A 19,091-nucleotide genomic window follows, 5' to 3' on the forward strand; every position below is an offset into this window, starting at 1 on the left:
CCACAGGCAGCTGCCTGCGGACCCACCATGGCTTTGTTATCTCCTGCCTGTTCCTTGTTGAGTTCCTTGAGAGCAGAGGAGAGGAGAGCCCTGCATGAAAATAAAGGGATGTGGAACAAAGCCCTAAGCAGGGTGGCCGGCACGGGGTGCATCCCACTGCCAGAGGCTCCTCTGTGTCAGGATACAGACATTCCCCCTTGGCCTGTCCCTACATCCCTTGTCCCAAGCCCCTCTCCAGGTTCCCTGCAGCCCCTTTAGGCACTGGAGCTGCTCTCAGGTCTCCCCTTCAGGAGCCTTCTCTTCTCCAGGCTGCCCCAGCCCAGCTCTCTCAGCCTGGCTCCAGAGCAGAGCTGCTCCAGCCCTCGCAGCAGCTCCTTGGCCCCCTCTGGCCTCACTCCAACAGCTCCACGTCCTTTTTATCTGTCTTTAGCTCCTATTGCAAAGCTCTCCTCGAGCTCCTGCGGACTGGAGCTCCACTCCTCCCTCTTGTCCGTTTCCACTCCCCGCAGCCATTTCAGGGCCACCCGAAGCGATGCTGATGAACCCTCCGCGCCGGTGACAGCAGTGACAGCAGTGACGGCAGCTGCAGCATCTCGGCCAGACGCGGCTCCAGCTGCGCGGCTGTCCCGGAGGAATCCAGCCCTTCGGCGGCTCCACCAGCACAACCGCACGCCCCGCCCCACCCCGCCCTCGGCCGGGCCCCGGCTTTTCGCCGCCCGCCGCCGCCGCCCCGCTCCCGCATCCGCTCCCGCAGCTCCGCTCCGCCATGTCCGCCGAACCGGCCCCGGCTGCCGCCGCCCCCGAGCCGGCCCCCGGCCCCGAGCCGCCCGCGGCCGCCGATGAAGCGGCCGAGCACCGGGCGCTGGTGCTGACGGGCTTCGGCGGCTACGAGAAGCTGAAGGTGCAGTCGCGGCGCAGCAGCGGCCCGGGGCCGGGTGAGGTCTCGGTGCGCGTCCACGCCTGCGGCCTCAACTTCGCGGACCTGCTGGCGAGGCAGGGGCTGTACGACCGCCTGCCGCCGCCGCCCGTCTGCCCCGGCATGGAGTGCGCCGGCGTCGTCCGCGCCCTCGGAGACGGCGTCCACGACCGGCAGGTGAGGGCGGGGCGGTTCGGCTCGGTTCGGCTCGGTTCGGCTCGGTTCGGGTGGGCTCGGCTCTCCCCGCCGCACTGCGGTGGCCCCGCCCCGCCGCCCACCACGTGCGGCCCCGGTGGCCCCGCGAGGTCCCGGTCCCGGTGGTCCCGGTCCGACCGGCGGGGGTGGGGGCGCGGTCCCGTGTCCCGTCCCGTCTCCCCCCGCAGAGCCCGGCGCGGTCCCGCCCGCGCGGCCCCGGCAGCAAACAAAGCCCCGGGACAAAGGGCGGCGGAGCCTGAAGGAAGCTGGAGAGGGGCTTGGGGCAGGGATGCAGGGGCAGGGCAAGGGGAATGGCTTGAACCTGCCCGAGGGGAGACTGAGCTGAGCTCTTAGGCAGAAGCTCTTCCCTGTGAGGGTGCTGAGGCGCTGGCACAGGGTGCCCAGAGAAGCTGTGGCTGCCCCATCCCTGGCAGTGCTCAAGGCCAGGTTGGACACAGGGGCTTGGAGCAAGCTGCTCCAGTGGAAGGGGTCCCTGCCCGTGGTAGGGAGTTGGAGCTGGAGGAGCTTTGAGGTCCCTTCAACCCAAACCTTTCCATGACTCTCTATACAAGCTGTTCTTGGTGGTGGCAAGCACTGGTAGGGTGTTGAGCTACAGCGGGACTGTGCCGTTCCTGAGCACATTTGTGAGCATCCTTTTAAACTCCACGAATGTGGAAGGAAGCCTCTAGCTGCTGCAGGGCTGTCAAGACCCACCTGAGGGTGCTGAGGTGCAGGCAGGAGCAGGTTGGCTGCTCTTGGTGCTGGGTTTGTGGTCTGCGAGGCTCTGGCTGCCGCATTTCCAGCACCTCAGGGGACAGGAGAGTTGGCTCTGCACATCCCAGACCTTCGGGTCTCAGGGCTCCTGCAGCTGTGGTGCTTTAAAACGATTCTGGGGTGAACAACGAGGAAAATGAAGTGTCTCAAAAACCCCCAGTCCTCAAGGGAGGTTCCCTTCCCTCCAGGAAAACATCTTGGTTGACTGAAGTGGAAATGGAGACCTGCTCGCTTCTGGGGCTCTGTCTCTTATCTGCTTGCTGTGTTTTGTTGTGTCTTTCCTGTTGCAGAGTGAGCAGATATTTCTTGCGCAGTGGCATTAAGAGCAGATGTTTGGGGATGCTTCAGCCTTCAGGTTCAGACCTGGGAGGTTTTTCTAAGCTTGGACATGCGTTTTGCAGGGTTCTCCCTGTTAAGCATTGCCCCAAGCCTCCTGCCTGTAAGCAGAATGATCCTTCACAAGGGGCAGCAGTGATGTTTCAGTGCTCAGACTCCTGCTCCCAGGGCAGGACACAGGCCCCATCTCTCTGACCTCCTCAGGGGTCTGCTGGTACATGCGGGTCCATGGCAGGAGGTGCCCTGGTGTTGGTGCCCAGGGAGTGGACCACGGGTGTGCCCGCAGACACGTGTGTGCCTGGCTCTGATGTGTGATGACTTCTGCAAGCCTGGCCTTGTTTCAGACCGCCTTGTCCTCTGTTTGACGGTAGGTTGGTGATAAGGTGATGGTCCTGGCGAAGTCGGGGCTCTGGCAAGAGGTGGTGAACGTTCCAGCCCGTCAGACTTTCCTGATGCCTGCGGGAATGAGCTTCGAGGAAGCGGCTGCGCTTCCTGTCAACTACATCACTGCCTACATGATCCTGTTCGACTTTGGAAACCTGAGACCCAACCAAAGTGTCCTCATCCACATGGCTGCAGGTAAATAGTCCTCACCAGCCCGTGGTGAGACTTCAGTGTGCAGCCTCTGAACGGGTACCATGGCGAGGAAGTGATCAGAGCAGGGCGGGACTGAACTGATTTCAGTCTCCACCAGTGTGCCACAGGCATCGGGTTGTTCCGTCCCCTCCCGGTGCAGTGCCATCAGTCCAAGCAGGGATAAATCACCTCTCCAGGGGCTTTCCTGCCTGCTGGGGATGTTTGCCTCTGAGTGTTTCTCGCTGCTGTTCTCAGGTGGTGTGGGAACTGCTGCCGTCCAGCTCTGCAAGACTGTCGAAAACGTCACCATTTTTGGCACAGCGTCCGCCTCCAAGCACGACGCGCTCCGGAGCAGCGGGGTCGCTCACCCCATTGACTACAGAACGATGGATTACGCAGAGGAGGTCCGGAAGATCTCTCCCAAAGGTACTGGGTGCTGGAGGGCTCACACACCCGTCCTGCGTGCATCCCCAGTGCAAACTCACTCCTGCTTACTCTCGATTCCTTCTAGGTGTTGACATTGTCCTGGACCCACTGGGAGGATCTGACACATCCAAAGCATTTAACCTCTTGAAGCCGATGGGCAAACTCATCACTTATGGTGAGTGTGAGCAGAGTGTGCCCGAAGCCCTGCTCCTGCAGCAGGGGGAGCGAGTGATGGCAGCGTGCATCTGGATCTGCATGGGATGCTCCGTGCCTGTTGCTCACTGTTCTGTGTGTGTAGTGCTGCTGTTTCACAAAGGGCTTTAGGAAGCTTTGCCTGAGGGGAGTGAGGTTTGTGCTGTGTTCCCAGAGCTTTGCTCACAGGCTCCGAGGCTCTTCCCTCCCATGGTGAGATGGCTTTCCAAGTACGAGCCAGTGCCTGCAGGGGAAGCTGGAATGGGCTCACGAGGAATGCTGGCACAGCTGCTTTGTCCAGGCTGACTTAATGCACAGCACTAATAGAGCCTTGCTTTTCTGCTAGAGGATGTGTGGGTGAGGAGGTTTGAGGCTATTGAATACTTATCTCTCCATTCCCCAGCCCTGGAACACTGTGAGTTTGTCCCCCGGACAAAGCCCTCACACAACCCCCAGTGGGATTCCAGACACATGCACCAGTGTACGGCCTCTGCTGTCCGCGCTGCTGCAGCCTGTGGCTCCCCTGAGGAAGCCTGGCTGTAGAAGGGGGTGCTGTCCCTCCAGCCTGCCTGGATGTGACCTGTAACCCTCTCCTGCCTCTGCCAGTCCAGCTGTGCTGCTGCTGCCCTCCCAAGAGAGGAGTTGTTCTGTATTTTGGTCATTTATGGGTGCCTATGGTCCAAGGCAGGTTCCTTCTTACGTGGAAGGTCAAATGGACTGATCCTGATGTGATCCTTCTTGCCTCTGTCCTCCATCACTCTGGTTAGCTGTTGCCCTGCATATAGTCTGAGCTGTTCTATGGGGTGTCTGCTGCCTCTCGGGTTGTGGTCATTCAGGCTCATCCGTGGCTTCCTTTCTTTTTAGGGGTAGCAAACCTGCTCACTGGGCAGAAGAAGAGCCTCGTGGCTATGGCTAAAACCTGGTGGAACCAGTTCAGCATCAATGCCTTGCAGCTCCTACATCATAACAAGGCTGTGTGTGGCTATGACCTTGGCTCTATGGATGAAGAATTTGAGCTCATTGGACGTGTTCTATCCAAGCTGGATAACCTTTACAGTCAAGGCAAAATCAAGCCCAAAATAGACTCTGTATGGCCTTTTGATCAGGTGAGTCTGAGTTAACATATAGGTTCCAGCACCCAGAAATTAGTGGGTGAGTGTATTCTGCACAGTGAGCTCTGATTCAGTGTGAACACCTTGCTCATGGGGGCTCAGCTGTTGCAGATGTTTGATAACACCTGTCCTCAGGTGCTTTTGTCCTCTTAGATGTTAAGGGGGAGTAAAGGGGGTGGGCTCTTTGCTCCAGTGCACAGAGCTGGGCAGCACCAGACAGCATCCCTATGGAATAGGGCAGATGCTCAGCTGTGCTCTGTGCGCAGCAGCAGCCCATAGAGGGTCTGGGTTCTGCATCAGACTGGAAACTGCCCTGAGTTTGCAGCCTGTAACGGAGCAGACAGCTGGGAATGCTGCTACTGCCCTTCCAGCAGGGAGACAGAGCCCAGGCAGTGAAGCAGAATGGGGATGTTGGGAGCGGCAGTGTTCAGCAGCTCTGCTCTGTGCTGTTGCATCCGTGTGTCCAGGCCCATTCTCCCCTTGGGAATCCTTTGCTGGGGTAGGACTTAGTAACAACCAGTTGCTGTTCATAGTCTGGTGCAAGTGCTTAAGGAAAACTGGTGAATCCAGGCCTGGCCCAGGGGCTGTTTTGCTTGATAACACTAGAGCCCTGTGCATGTTTGTTCTGTGGGGCTGTGGTGGTAGAAGCACCATCCCGGCTGTTGGCTGGGTTTCTGCAGTGCTCCCCTCTGGAAAGGAAGCTGTGGAGACATGCACTTCACTCTTCAGGGTTTGCTTCACATCCTTCTTCCTGTTGGAGCTGCTCTGTGTGAATCCATGGGGACAGTTTCTCCCTGTCACATGGGGATTCCTCATGTCCCTAGATGGAGGGAGCTGCCCCGCTCTGTCCAAAATGCTTCTGTGCAGAGGCCTTCTGCCAGGGAAGCTGCCTTGGATGGCCCCCGGACTAGTCTGGGTGGACCAGGCACCCCAGAAGGGCCAGTGCATGGTGGGTGTGGGTCTCACTGGGTTCCTGTTGCTTCCAGGTGGCAGATGCCATGAGGCAGATGCAAGAGAAGAAGAATGTTGGAAAGGTCATCCTGGTTCCTGAAGCACCCAAGGAAGAGTCCAAAAAAGAAGAGAACTAAGGAGAAGAGATGGGTGCAGATTGTGAATTCGTGGGTTAACTCCTTGATCTCTTTGGGACCTGGAAATGGACAGATCAGTAGCTTCCATCTTCACCAGAACATCGTGGTTAACGTTCAGCTGAGGTTTGCATGCTTTCATTGTGACCGACCCCTTGCCCTCGCTGTCTGGTTTGAAGCCTGCTTCTTTCATACACTTTACTCATCCCTTGTTTCCCTACTGAGTTTCCAAACTAACTTCCTCTTTCCCTGGCAGTGCAGGTGAGGCTTCCAGCAGTGGTGGTTAACAACTGCACAGCCCATTGCTGTAGAGTCAAGGTGTTAAATGCTGTAGGAGCTGCCAGGGGTCTCCACAGAACCTGGTCCTGCTGCATCACTGCGCTCTCAGCTGGGGCCAGGCTTGGGAAGTTCCCTCCACAGCCAGAGCAAAAGCAGAGCTGGCCCAGTTTCATTCTAGCACTGGTTGCTCTTCTCTTTACACTAACCACCCTCTTCCCTCTGCTTTCCTAGGCCTCTAACACCAGTCAGTTCATAACAGGCCGTGTTGCCTTTGCCTTCTAAATGACCATCCTGGAGTCTAGGGCATCTTGCACTTCATTTGCAGTCCCTTCTCTGCGCAGTCAGCAGATAACCTGACAGGCTGGTCTGTGTCTGAGTGCAGAAGAAAAGGTCCAATTGGGTAACTTGATCTTGTCCATTTTCTGCTTCCAAACTGCATAGGGAGATCTAAATTGTGTCTGATTTTTAGAGACCGTAAGGACTCAACTGTGTCTCAAATGACTGGAACAATTGATGTTGGCTCTGTGCTTTATTAATGTTGGGCTCCAAGCTGGTATTGTTAAGGCTAAAGTTCACCCTCGTGTTTGTGTTTCCAAGGGCTGCAGTGTTGAACCAGACTTTAGCAGGATGGGAACAGAACAAGCCCGTTAATGCTTGCTTTTTGGTGTGCTCTGGGGGAGTATCTTGCAAGAACCAGGCCTGTAAGCACTTCCCAGGAGCCTGGGCTGGCTCCTCTCTGGCATGCTGCTCAGTGGGGCTATTGCCAGGTTATTGCTGTAGATGGTAAACAGCCCAGCTCTGCCAAGCCTCTTGGCCTGGGCATCTCGAGCAGTTGAAATAGTGCTTCCCATCCTCTTCTTGCTAGCTCGGTAGGCATCCACTCGAAGCAGCTCTCAGCTCGTGATTCAGTGCTGCGGCAGGGCTTGACTCTTCTTCCTCTGAAACTGCAAGTCATGGGGCTCCTGGGCTCTCTTCCAGCACCGAGGGCTCAGGAGCTGCCTGGGATGCTCCTCCCAGGCCAGAGCTCCAGTTTCCCCTTCTCTTTCTTCCATGCGTTTGGAGATGGAGCTGTGCGGAGCCCTGAGCCCAGTGCTGCGAGCACTTACCCTGGGTGGTGCTTCCTCTTCCTGCTGGACCGTTTTCAGCCCGGAGCAGACTCAGATGCAGTTTGTGCCTGCCTCAGGGCTGTGCCATGGACTGGGGGTGCTGCAGGCTTTTAGGCTTTGTTCTGGATTTGTAAAGGTAAATGTGAGGGCCCCAAGAAGAGAAGCCTATTGTGGCAAACCCTTGCTACTGGGAGTCCTGCTTACCCAACCCCATATGAAGGACCCCATATGCTGGGGCTCCTGTGTAGGTGAGGAGGGTCCAGCCCTATCCTCCTGTCAGTGTTGTATTGCAGGTGCTTAGACCCTAATTCTTTAGCAGAGCATAGGCACAGCCTCTGGGGGCCTTGCCCTGGCTCTGCCACTGCTGAGCCAATTCACTGGGACCAAATGAAAGCTGCTCTCCAGTTAAAGCTCCATCGCCTGCAGATTTGGGGGTCACCTGGATTTGTCACTAGAATCCATTCTTAAGGTTATGGCCAGTGCTCCAAACGGTGCAGTCACTCACCTAGCAAAGGGAGGGCTTTGGCCTTGAGGAGCTTCCTTGGATGCATCCTGACCCTAGGGGAGAGTCCTTGGCTGCAGGACCAACTCAGAATGCTGCTCAGGCAGGGCTCTATTCGTACCCCAGCCAAATCTGATCTGTGGTAGCCCCCCTTGCCTGAGGACCCCAGCTTCCCCACTTTGTACCCGCTGCCCACCATCATGGGGGCGTGACAGGAGCTGGGGTGGGAAGGCTTCATGGGATTTGTTTGGCCTCCGCACATGAAGCGTTAAACCAACCCCATTCCCTTGGAGCTCAGAGGAGGCTGGGGCCTGCCCATCCTTGTCAGTCCATCTCCCATACGTGAACTTCACCAACATGGTCTAATGAAACTCACAAGCACAACTTTGAACCTTTCTGGATCCAAACTCCTCCTGCTTCCCCTTTCAATCTGCCCTCTCGTGCCAATTCAGATGCAGCCCAACAGAGTCTAATGCTGCTTTACCCGGTCTGACAACAGGAGGACTCAATTGCTAGAATGGGAAGTCTGGACCTGTTCCTCTTGCTGAAGGAGCGGTGTGCTCACACACAGCACAGCCCTGCGCACCTTCAGGTTCTGCACACTTGGAAAGGGGAACGCTCTCCCACTGTCTGTCCCAGTAACATCCTCTCCTTGCTTTACTCTCGGCCAAGCGTGTGCTCAGTGCCTTACTTGGATGCTCTTGGATCAGGCAGCATAGAAAGGCTCTCGCAGGCTGTCCCTGCCGATGCAGCTTCCCATAGGACACCTCTGCCGTGCTGCCTTGTGCTCCACCTCAGAAAACAGTATCTCGGTGCCTTCTTCTCCATGCCTGTAAGGACTGGGAAGTCACTGGAGCCTTTTCCATCCTGGCCTTTCAAAGTATTGCCAAAAACCTGTTGTGACTTCTGCTAGCTCTGTTCTGTGAACCCTAGTGATGTAGTCTGACCTGCCGTGGATGAGGCGCTCCCTTCCCGTGTGTTACAGCCCTCCAGGCTGGGGTTCTGCGATCCCCAGTCCACAAGAGCTCCGTGGAGCCCTTGTCTCCCCCAGGGCAGCTGCTGGGCTTTAGGCAGTCCTTGAGCAAGGCTTTATCTGCTGCCTTGGAATCAATTCCAGCTCCCCACTCCCTCCCTGTAGCTGCTCATGTGTTCTCCCTGCACATTCCTGAAGCCCTTATCAGGGCCAGGGTGCTGAGCAGTCACCATTGGTTTGTGTTTAGCGCTGTCTGTTTTATGTCCCTTGGTAGCAACAGTGTTTTCTACAGAGAGCCAGGATTAAGTGTAACCTTGCTCTCCACCGCCTCACTCCCACTGCTCCCCTCTAGGGGTTGGGGTTGGTTCTTCTTGGGTTGGGTTTGTTTGGGGTTTTTTTTTTTTTACCTTATTTTTAATGGACATTTTATGGGCTAAGAAGTCTAGAACCGATGTACAACAACTCCAAGTGTCTTAACTCCATTAACCAGCAGGTTTGTGTACTAAGGACCAAAGCAAAAACCAAACCAAACCCCAGGATCACAATCATTCCACTCACTGTTGCTTAACGGCTTAGGGCAGAGTGAGGAGACGGGAGCTTCCTGTGCTCAGCGGCAGGGTGCCATTCCAGCTCCAACAAGTGCCCTTTAGTGTTTCTGTTGCTCATTGCCTGATCCAAAGGTTGTGGTGAGGAGTCCAAGTGTGAGCAGCTCATGGCCCTGTCCACTGGGGCCGCTCAGTGCAGGGGTGCCTGTGCAGGGCCGTTTACTGCAGGCGCCTTCCCAGACTGGTCTGGGACAAAATGCAACCCCTTTGCTATCAGCAGGCTGCTTCTGTCGTGTTTTTGACTCTGGATGCTCTCGAGCTCACCTGTGTTGCAGCTTCTGTTTGCATAGAGGAGCATGATCCCTGCCAGATCCGTTTGAGCTGGAGGAAGGAGTTCACCTGCACCGTTTTGGACAATGGGTTAAACTAGAATCGCTTGACCAGGGAGAAGTAAGAAGTGCTGTGGGCCTCAGGCTTTAACTGGTGCAGGATCCTGGCCCACTTAGAGCTACTGTCAGAGGTGTGAAGCCACACTGTTGTCTAATGAAGGCTCTGGTGTGCCAAGCCCTGGTGTTGGCAGAGTGGACTGGCGAGGATTACCCGAGCGTGATGTGGAACGCATTAGGCTGAGCCTCTCGCACCATCCAGTCTGGTCTGTGCTGTCCCAGTTGTGTTGGTTTGGAGTGTGACATGAGTGAAACTCATCCTACAGCCACATGGCAAATCTTTGTATTCCGCTTTGTGCGTGTAACCAAGATGGACAGAAAGCAAGTGTGCCAATGCTGTTTACATGACTATGCTGTGTAATGCTCTTCTGTCTGATGTTACCATATGCCTTATGTGTTTCAGATGTTAATTAAAAGCATAACAACCCACCCTGCCCGTGCTCTGCTGCTCAGTCTGCTGTGGGAATGAACCCTCTGCCCCAGCTCTGCCTCTTCCTTCCCCAGGCAGGCAGTGGGTGGATGCAGTCAGTTTGCTTCCCAAGGGGGAGAACACACCTCTGCTCGCAAGGACTGCTCACTGGTTACTCCATTGTCACAGTGATGCTCTAACACCCTGGTCTAGAGGGCATCTATTTGTGTGTGGCAAGCCATTAGCTGCTCTCTGCCCTTTACTCTGTGTCTGGGTGTCTCTGTGATTGAAGCAGGTGCCTGGGGTGATAACAACCACTAAAAACGGGGGGGATAAACGTTGTTTATTGTGCTTCTCTAGGTACAGACAGGGACAGGCTCTATGGTCCCATGGAGGCATGGTCCATGGGGTGCTCCCCCAGCAGAGCAGCAGCGCTCCTGCTGGCCCTAGAGCAGGGATGGAGCTGGGAGCTGGTGGCTTTGGGACTGCACCATCTGCCCGAGCTGAGGCAGGCTCCTGCCCCGGTTTGGGTCGTGCTGCTGGAATCCACGTCAGGGCTCAGCCTGACACAAGCTGCATTACTGGCTGTGAGGATGCGCATCCCGGGCTTGCAGTGGGGCTCTGGTCCATGGTGAGGCTGGGGATGGAGGTGCTGCTGTCACTGACCTGATTCCTGGCTGCCTCTGGGGCCACAGGAGGACAAACAAGAGCTCTCTCTTGAGCTGCCTGTGTTAAGCTGCACTGGTTTCAGCTGGAGAGGAAGGTGAAGCAAGGCAGGAGCTGTGGCTGCTGCACAAGGAGGCTCATGCAATGCCCAGTTTCTTCAGTACAGTGCAAACCTCCCGGAGATACAGGGCATCCGGATAACCATTCCTGTGGGGCAGAGAGGGAAGTGGTGTGAATCCTGCTGACGGTGCTAAAACCACCTTCCAGAACCTCCCTTTCCCTTCCAGTACAGGAAGAGGGGAGCGCAGTCTATTTTTGCCCCATGCATTCAGTGGGGCTGGGAGTGGAAGTCACAGCTTGCACCCAGGGCTGGCTGCAGGGACACAGGGAAAGGCAGGGGAACTGTGAGTGAACAGGGCCCGGGATTCCCATCCATAGAGAGCTTAAAGGAGTGGGATGGGCAAGGGCTTAGCTCCAGCTGGAGGGGGCCAGAGCTGCTCTGCCAGAGCCTGCGGGCTGAAGCAGAGTCCCCATTGTGGGAGCCGGGAATAGGCACTCACAGCAGGATGGGGTGAGCTGGAGCCCATGGTTCTCCCCCTTCAATTGCTACTAGAAACCCCCACACCTGGAAGCTTGGGATGAGCTGGGTCCTACCTGGCTTTGCCTCCGTCCCAGGAGGTTTTGTGCGGGATAAGGCCCCATGTCACTCTTTCCTCGCCGTTGCAGGACTTGATGTGAAACGTCAGCCCACAGTCAAAGGCTTTCCTCAGAAGCACTGCTGTCTGCCGCCCTTCCCTGTTGTCGGGCAGGAAGGCATGGAAATGCCCCCCTTTGTAAGGCTGCCCTGGGTGGGGGTCACCGACCTTGGAACAGGGAGAAACCATTTCAAACCATCACCTGAGCGCTGTGCCTCGGGGCTGGTGTTTGGCATCTCACCAGCTTGTGGCCCCATGGCCTGCTAGTGCCCTGGAACTGAAGCAGAGCTTACAGCAACCTGCTCCCAAACCAGCAGAGCCATGCTTCAACACTGCTTTGCATGTGGGGCATGGAGTTGGAGCTGCCCTTCTCCTTCCCACCCCAGCCACACTGCACGTGCTGCATGCAGACCCCATTGCATGCCCTGCAGCGGTGGTACCTACCCCTTGCACCCCGTCGGGGATGGTGTAGACAACCTGCAGCGTTGGGTCTCGGTAGTAGCCCGGCAGACTCTGAGACAAGGAGGAGATCTGGAACTTCCCTGGGATCCTGCAGCCCGGGGTAAGCGTACAGACGCTGCAGCAGGGTGGCTGCGGGCTGTCCCCTGCGAAGCACGTCCTGCACAGCGAGTGACCGCAGCGCGCCGTGCAGGTCATGGCTGAGCCATGGCAGGCATCGCACCGGCCCCGAGCGCTCCTGCTGCTCTCCTGCCCCGGGCTGGGGCCTCTTGTCTGCCCCTCCTGCTCACTGCTCCTGCCTGCGGGGAGCAGAGCCCTGCCCGGGGCCAGGGCTGCAGCCTCCGTGGGCCTGCAGAGCCGGGCGGGCAGCGAGTGAGGAGCCCCGTCCGCTGCAGGCACTGGGGAGCGCAGGGGTCCCATCGCATCGCCGGGGCCTCCTCTGCTCTTGTCTCTTGCAAACTGGAACCTGTCCGGCAGAAGCTGCCTCAGCCCTGCCGTATCCGGCTCCCCCACAGGCCCTTTGGTCTTCAGCTGCTCCTGGGACTCCTTCAGACCGGTGGGACTTGAGTTACCCACCACAGCAGGGCTCAGAAGGTTGGCTCCTGCTTGCTCAGCCCCAGAATCAGCACAGTCATTGACATCCTCCTGCCCCGGTGTGTGCTGGAGCCCCCAAAGGCTCGCGGACCTCTTATCCTGGATCACACCTGCAAGCTCTGCTGTATCACTAATGGTCAGGTCCTGCAGGTCCATCTGAAGGGACTCGACACTACCAGAAAGGGCTGCACCCAGCACCGTGTCCTGGCTCCTGCTTGGCTGGACAGCACTAGGGCACCCTGTGCTCTCTGGTCCTGGAGACTTCAGGGCAGGGAGCCTACTGGAAGAGAACACTTGGAAGGCCTCAGTCACTCCTGGCAGCATCTCCTTGGGGCAGGCAAGGTACAGGTTGTACTTGTCTTTGCTGAACCCAACCTGGAAGGAGTTTCCTCGCAAGAGGCTGCACAGTTCACTCAGGGCACTGTCATCGGGACCATCCACAGCAAGCTCTGAGTAGCTCATACTCTGACACACAAGGTCAGGGCACTTCCGCACCAGAGCTTCCACTTTCCATTTCGCCTGCAAAAGCTTCTCCCTACCCTCTGCCTGCAGCGTGAGCAGGGTGCAGTCCCCATCGCGATGCTCCGAGAGCTGCACCCCCCCATCGCCGCACAGCTCAGCGATGGCAGCACAGTGAACGTCCTTCAGGTAAGACCACTGCAGGGAGTCCAGGCTCATCTCCTCACTCACCCTTCCACCCGCCCGGCCTGCCCGGGCCGTGCCCTGCAGCTTCTCGCTTTCCTTTGGTCTTGGCAGGGAGAAGCTGTTGGAACGTTGCAGAAGAGGCTTGGGTTCGGAGGGTTTAGAGGTCCTCGTTGTGTCAAAGGCACTGGGTGTGCTAGCAAGTGAGTGATGCTTGATGGGACCTGAGCCTTTAGCATCTCTGCTGTCTTTGCCCCCAAAGGCAGACAGAGCCTTGTGTCTTGTAAGCCTGACACCTCCTTTCACCTGCTCCCATTCCTTGGGGTCCTTCTGCTGAGACTCTGCTGCTGCCCCCAGATCCACACCTGCTGTAGAGGCACCAGGCTGGTACCGCTGGGTCAGTGCCATTGGGTCACTGGGACTTAGAGCATCTGTTTGCAGTGGGTGCTTTCCAGAAGGCCCCACTGGTGGGGGGTTCTGAGCCCTCTCAGCTTTCCGGGTGCTGAAGCTGGCAGGTGGTCTGAGCTCACCTCTCAGCTTTGGCCTGCCTGGGCTGAACCTTGAGGCTGGGGTGCCTGCAGGCTCCTTGGGCTTGTGCAGTGTGTTCTCTGTGGTGTGGGAGGCTGTTGGCTGTGAGGGCAGGGAGCTGCTGACCATGGCCTGTGCGACGCCTCTTCTGGCACTGGAATCCTGAAGATACTGCTTGGCTTCGGACACATCAACGAGGTTTCCAATAAGATAAAGCTGCTTCACATCCTCATGGCAGAGCAACTGGGGATACAGCTTCTGCAGCTCTTGTGTGAGCGCCCTGAGAGCCTGGCTGTCCATACCCAGTCCTCCCTTGGTGATCTTCTCCTTGCGCAAGCTCACCTCCAGCTGCTGGTAAAGCTCCTGCAGGGCCAAGCGGGCCTCTCGCAAGGCACCCATGTCCCCAGGCATCCCTGCAGCGGGTTGGAAGTAGAGCATGGCGATGCCATCGCTGCTGACATCCACCACATCCACACGATGCTGCTGTAGCACTCCCTGGTACTCGGCAGCACAGAACCTCTGCATGTACAAGTAAATGTCTGAGTCCATCACTAGGGAGAAGTCCTCCAGGTGCTCCACAGCTTTCCCATCCACAGGTCTCCAAGGCGATGGAGCTGTACCCGGCTCTTCACATGCCTGGTCCCAGTTCGGGAGCTTTGCTGTGTCTTGTGCTGACTCAGCAGAGTCAGGCTCTTGCTGGGGATCAGGCATTCCGGTCTCTTTGGCCACAGGGCTGGAATCTGGCAGGAGGATCTCTCCAGCAGCTTGGCTCTTGAGGTTCAGGCTGCCCAGCAGCTCTCTGCTGAAGGCCTGCAGCTCAGTGAACGGCCCCTTGACTACGCAGTGGGCATTCTTGGAGTCAAAGTTGAGCTGCACGTTGCTGTAGCCTTTATACAAGCTCCTCAGGAGGGCTTTGCCAGTAGGAAGCTTGCCATAGTCAACTATCACAGAAGCATATAAGAAGATCTGCAAGTAGATAGCAAAGGAGTGAGAGAAGGATGGAAAATACCCCCTCCAAGGCAAAGGGGAGGCAGATGCACCCAGCGCTTGCCACAGCCCCTGTGTTCTTATGGCAGAAAGACGACGTGACCCAACCACCTCTCAGCATCCTGCTTTCACAGCAGGTGGGAGCCAACACAGGCAGGACTGAGAGCCCAGGGAGCCCAAGCAGCTCTTGGACCTTGTACACACGGTCAAAAGCTTTCTGCAAGCAAGGAACACGAGGGGCAAATCGCAGCTCCACGTCTGCACACTGAGAGCTCTGCACACAGCTCACACCCAAGAGCGCCATTGTCCCTCCTGCGCCTGCAGTGCAGTTGCTCCCCTGCTCTCCCAGAGCTTCAGCTGCAGGCTTTCAAGCAGCAGGGGCTTGCAGAAGGGTCTGCAGAGCCAGGCTAACTCCCATGCCCCTGTTGGCAGGGCTCAGACACGAAGACACAAGATGTGGCTACTGCCCTACTCTGCTGAGACTGCAGGAGGAGGGAAGAGCTCCCCAGCGCCTCCTAACACCAGCCCGTCTCCAAAGCTGTGCTGAGCAGGACCCAGGAGCAATCCACTGTGTGTGTTCAGCCAATGACACGCAAGGGCATTAAGAGGATCCCACAGTTGCCACCAGATGGGCTAGGGAGAACCGCCCCTTCCCTCCAGTCTGACCGTTCTTCCTCACTTTGACAGGCACAAACACCAATGAACGCGTGCCAGGCCTGTCCCACTGCCCCTGTGCTGCCAGCATGGAAAAGATTCCTCCTTTGACTAGGAATAAACGTGGGTTTGCCTTAAGTCTCATTAAGGTTAAAGGCGAGCACGAGGTCCCCCTTTCCCGAGCACAGGCCTTGCGGCAGCGGGGATGCCACGGCCACGTCTGCTCCGCGCTACCTCATCGGGGCTCAGCTCTGCGGCGTGCGCCGTCACCTCCAGCGGGTATTTCTCCCCTCCGATGGACAAGACGTGGTTCTTTACCCTCAGGATCCTCTGGGCCACTGGGTGGGGAAAGCACCGGCATCAGCCCCGCCCCTGCCCGCACCGCACGGGGCAGGGGGGTCCGGGAGCGGGCAGAGCCCACGGGCCGCTCCCTCGAGGGGCCGTTACCTTCCTCCGTCTCGAAGGTGACGAGGGCGCAGGCCTGGCTCCCGCCCCGCAGCACCTGCACGTCGGTGATCTCGCCGCCGCCGTTGCGGGAGCGCAGGAAGTGGATGGTCAGCTTGTCGGCCACCCTGTCGGGGGGCAGCTCTGCGGGCAGGCCCCCGACCCGCACCGTGCGGCCCGCCATGCCCGCACCGGCCCCCGCACCTCGGCCCTTGACCCCGGCCCCGCTCCGGCTCCGGCCCCGCCGCTGCCGGGAAACGAAAGCGAAACCTGCCCCGGCCCCGCCCCGAGCCCGCACCTCCCGCCCGGCCCCAGCACCACGGACACGCCGCTGCCCGCACACGGTTTAATCGCCGGGACGCTGCTCCGCGTCCCCCGTGAACACGGCCACCCCGTGGCGGCCCAACGGGACGTAACCGACCGAGTCCACCTCCCCCCCGCCGCGGCTCGGCTTCTGGAAGTGGATCTCCAGGATGTCCCTCATGGGCTCCTCGCTGAGCACGTCCGGGATCCCCGAGAGCAGGACGGTCCGGGGACAGCGGGAGGGCTGGAGCTGGGCAGAGCAAGGTGAGGAGCGGGGCTTCAGGAGCCCCCCACTCTGCCTGGCCCTGGGCTGGCACCGGGGCTCGGGCTCTTACCTGCAGGTTTGAGACCTCCCCGCTCAGGCACGGGGATATTTTGAGCTCGTATGTTTGCTTCCCCAAGGGCACCTGGATGCGGCCTCTCTCAATCAGCAGCTCTGCCACTGCCGGGGGTGAGGAAAGCCCTGGATCACCCAAAGCCCCGCTGAGCTCCTGGGGAGGTGACTGGCCTGGCACAGACACTGAGGCTGGCACTGCCCAGCCTCAGCTCACCTGCACCAGCAGCCTCAGGAGGGACAGGAGAGCCGCAGCTCGCTCTGCCCTCCCCTCTCCCCACAGACACAGCTCCATTTGCTCCCAGGACATGACCTGTGCTCAGCCCTTGCCCACGCACCTCTGTCCTCTGCAAAGGTCAGCACCACCTGGCCAGAGTTGTCCAGGAGCTCACTGCTCTCCACCTCGCCACCCCCATTCCTTTTCCTGCCGAAGAAGACCACCAACTTGTCCAGCAGTGCCTCCTCGGGGATGTCCAGGATGGGCAGGTCAGACAGGATGATGCTCCTGGTGTTCTGAGTGAGCCTGATCTGGGGGTAGCCCGTACTGGTCAGTGCCAGTGCCAGAGCTGCAACACTGACACGGTGGGCTGGTACTGGGGACCTGGCAAAGGCACGGCTGTGGCAGGGCAGAGCTGGCTCATGCCCTGGGCAGCTCAGCTGGGAGCTGCAGGCCCTTGGGACCTACCTCCAGGGCAGATGGCAGCAGTACATCCACCGGTGCTGCCTGCACCCGCACTCTGCACTGGTCCAGCTCCTCCAGCTCCTCCCCACAGCTCAGCTCCACCGTGTGCTCCTTCGCCTCTATGATCCTCTGGGCCACTGCAAGCAGGGAGAGCCCCCGACACAGGGGATTGATGCCTGCCTCGAGCGGGCCGTAGGCTGGGATATGGGGCAGCGCTGTGGGGAGGGGGCAAACCCCCCCCCCAATGCTGGCAGAGGGGACAGAGTGCCAAAGCCTGGCCCAGGGAAGGGAAGCAAGGCAGGCTCCAAAGTCAGGTAACCACAACACTCAGCTGTGGTGGGGCTCTTCTCACTCTTACCCTCTGCCTTCTCAAAGGTGATGAGAGCTGAGCCCCCCTGCAAAGGGTAGTGGACCAGTGGGGTAAGCATCAGCTTGTTCTCATCCTTGTTTGTCACAAGTCCCTTAAATGCCATCCTCTTCTCTGGCAAGGCAGGCAGCAGCATCTAGGTTTGAGTGTATAGACAGCACCTGGAGAAGACTGGACCCTGCATAGGGCCTGTCCCTGCCAATCCAGACTTGGAGACAAGCTCATGGCTCAAAATCACGGAATGGTTTGGATTGGAAGGGACCTGAAAGCTCCTCCAGCTCCAACCCCTGCCACGGGCAGGGACCCCTTCCACTGGAGCAGAGTGCTCCAAGCCCCTGTGTCCAACCTGGCCTTGAGCACTGCCAGGGATGGGGCAGCCACAGCTTCTCTGGGCACCCTGTGCCAGCGCCTCAGCACCCTCACAGGGAAGAGCTTCTCCCTTATTTCTAATCTGAACCTGACCTGTTTAAGTTTAAACCCATCCCCCCTTGTCCTATAAACAACTAAAACAGCTTCAGGAGAGTCTCTCCCAGGGTCTGGCTGTGCCTGAAGTCCCAAAGCCACGAGTGGAGCTTCTGGTCCTGTCACAGGAGCCACCCGCTGGCAGGAGCCGTGCCAGTCCTCATACAGTGCCCAGCATCATTCACCTGCAGCCTCTCCAGCCCCGTGCCAGCAGAGGTGGGTGCCCACACACACAGTTACCATCTCTGGATCCTTCCAGAAGACCTTCTTCCTTTTGTCTTCCAGTATGTTGCTCAGCATCCGATGCTTCTGCATCAGTGTGGTCTTCATCTCCCTTGCTAGCAAAATGCTGTCCTGCAAGGAAAGAAAGAGGAGGCAGCAAGGGAACCACCCCGACACACATGCTGCCCTTAAGCACAGCGCTGTGCTTGGACACAGCTCCCTTCACTTGCACTGATTTTCTGCTCTTGACTGCCTGCAGCCCTGCCCTGCTCCTCACATTCACTCGCAGCCCTCCACTGCGTGGCACAGGCCTCATGTGATGCCCTGTGAAACCTCCACCGGGTCCAGAGCAAAGCGACCCCAGAGCAGTGTGCCCAGTGACACGTCCCCTCCACCCAGCTGCCACCTCCCCAAGCCCGAGTCGGGTCTGGTCACCAACCTGGAGGCAGATCTCTTCCTCTCTGTTTAAATACTTTCGCTGCTTGAAGTTTTCATAAAGGCGTTCTCTCTCTTTCCTCAGCTCTCGTGTCCTTTGCTTTACAGCTCCCGTGGCCGTTTGCAGGTCCACATGCTCCTGCTCCAGAGCGCTGCAAAGCTCCTGTGAGAGGTTCCATCAGTGACACTGCAGCATCCCCCCTGCTGCCCGGCCCCGGCCCCAGCCCGGCCTCCCTTAACGCCCCTTAACTCCCGACTCGCAGCCCGGGGGCACCCAAGCTCCCCGCCTGACCCGACGGCAGCGGGACGCACCTTGCAGCGCTCTATCTCCTGCCGGATGTGCTCGGCGGTGAGCCCCAAGCAGCCGGTGCCCGGGCCCGAGGGGCAAGGCAGCTGCACGAAGGAGTCCTAAAGGCAAGAGAGGTCTCAGGGGAGGGGGCCCTGGGCCCTGCGCCCAGCCCCGAGGCTCAGCCCTCACCTCCTCCGCTTCCATCGCCGGGGCCAGGACCCCTTCGCTTTCGCTTTCGCACCCGGCCCCGCCTTTCCTCTCCTTTCCGCTTCCCGCAGCAGCCCCGGGGGCTGCCTCCCCCCTCCCCGTGCGGCAAACGGCACCCACGGAGCCCGCCCGAAACCGGACACCCAGCGGCACATCACCACAAGGCATCGAGGCACAGACACCGGGAGCCGTCTGTCCCGCACCCACATCCCAGTTCACACCGCTTTGGGCACTGGGGTTCCCAGCAGG

At 58.6% G+C, this 19,091-nt stretch overlaps 3 protein-coding genes across 3 annotated transcripts; 1 reads left to right on the forward strand and 2 right to left on the reverse strand.

The window, feature by feature from the left end:
• Positions 1-724: 724 nt before the first annotated feature.
• Positions 725-6,546, forward strand: VAT1 (vesicle amine transport 1). The gene is made up of 6 exons (XM_061366993.1): positions 725-1,093; positions 2,593-2,800; positions 3,053-3,223; positions 3,309-3,398; positions 4,280-4,521; positions 5,514-6,546. The coding sequence occupies exons 1-6, from the start codon at positions 767-769 to the stop codon at positions 5,613-5,615; spliced, it is 1,140 nt and encodes a 379-aa protein (XP_061222977.1). The 5' UTR covers positions 725-766; the 3' UTR covers positions 5,616-6,546.
• A 3,747-nt stretch (positions 6,547-10,293) lies between these two features.
• On the reverse strand, positions 10,294-15,806 carry LOC133219582 (uncharacterized). The gene is made up of 5 exons (XM_061366994.1): positions 15,545-15,806; positions 15,332-15,435; positions 11,678-14,422; positions 11,193-11,401; positions 10,294-10,745 (listed from the first exon to the last, which is right to left on the reverse strand). The coding sequence occupies exons 1-5, from the start codon at positions 15,723-15,725 to the stop codon at positions 10,676-10,678; spliced, it is 3,309 nt and encodes a 1,102-aa protein (XP_061222978.1). The 5' UTR covers positions 15,726-15,806; the 3' UTR covers positions 10,294-10,675.
• A 66-nt stretch (positions 15,807-15,872) lies between these two features.
• IFI35 (interferon induced protein 35) lies at positions 15,873-18,886 on the reverse strand. Its single transcript, XM_061366995.1, has 9 exons — positions 18,825-18,886; positions 18,659-18,754; positions 18,351-18,509; positions 17,930-18,043; positions 17,219-17,363; positions 16,864-16,997; positions 16,517-16,706; positions 16,180-16,286; positions 15,873-16,094 (listed from the first exon to the last, which is right to left on the reverse strand). Exons 1-9 carry the CDS (start codon positions 18,837-18,839, stop codon positions 15,888-15,890), a joined length of 1,167 nt encoding a protein of 388 aa, XP_061222979.1. The 5' UTR covers positions 18,840-18,886; the 3' UTR covers positions 15,873-15,887.
• Positions 18,887-19,091: the final 205 nt, after the last annotated feature.

Source organism: Neopsephotus bourkii, unplaced genomic scaffold (assembly GCF_033783945.1).
Source record: "Neopsephotus bourkii isolate Nb327-2 ecotype Australia unplaced genomic scaffold, CSIRO-AGI_Nbou_v1 NB_1370, whole genome shotgun sequence".
NCBI lineage: Eukaryota > Metazoa > Chordata > Aves > Psittaciformes > Psittacidae > Neopsephotus > Neopsephotus bourkii.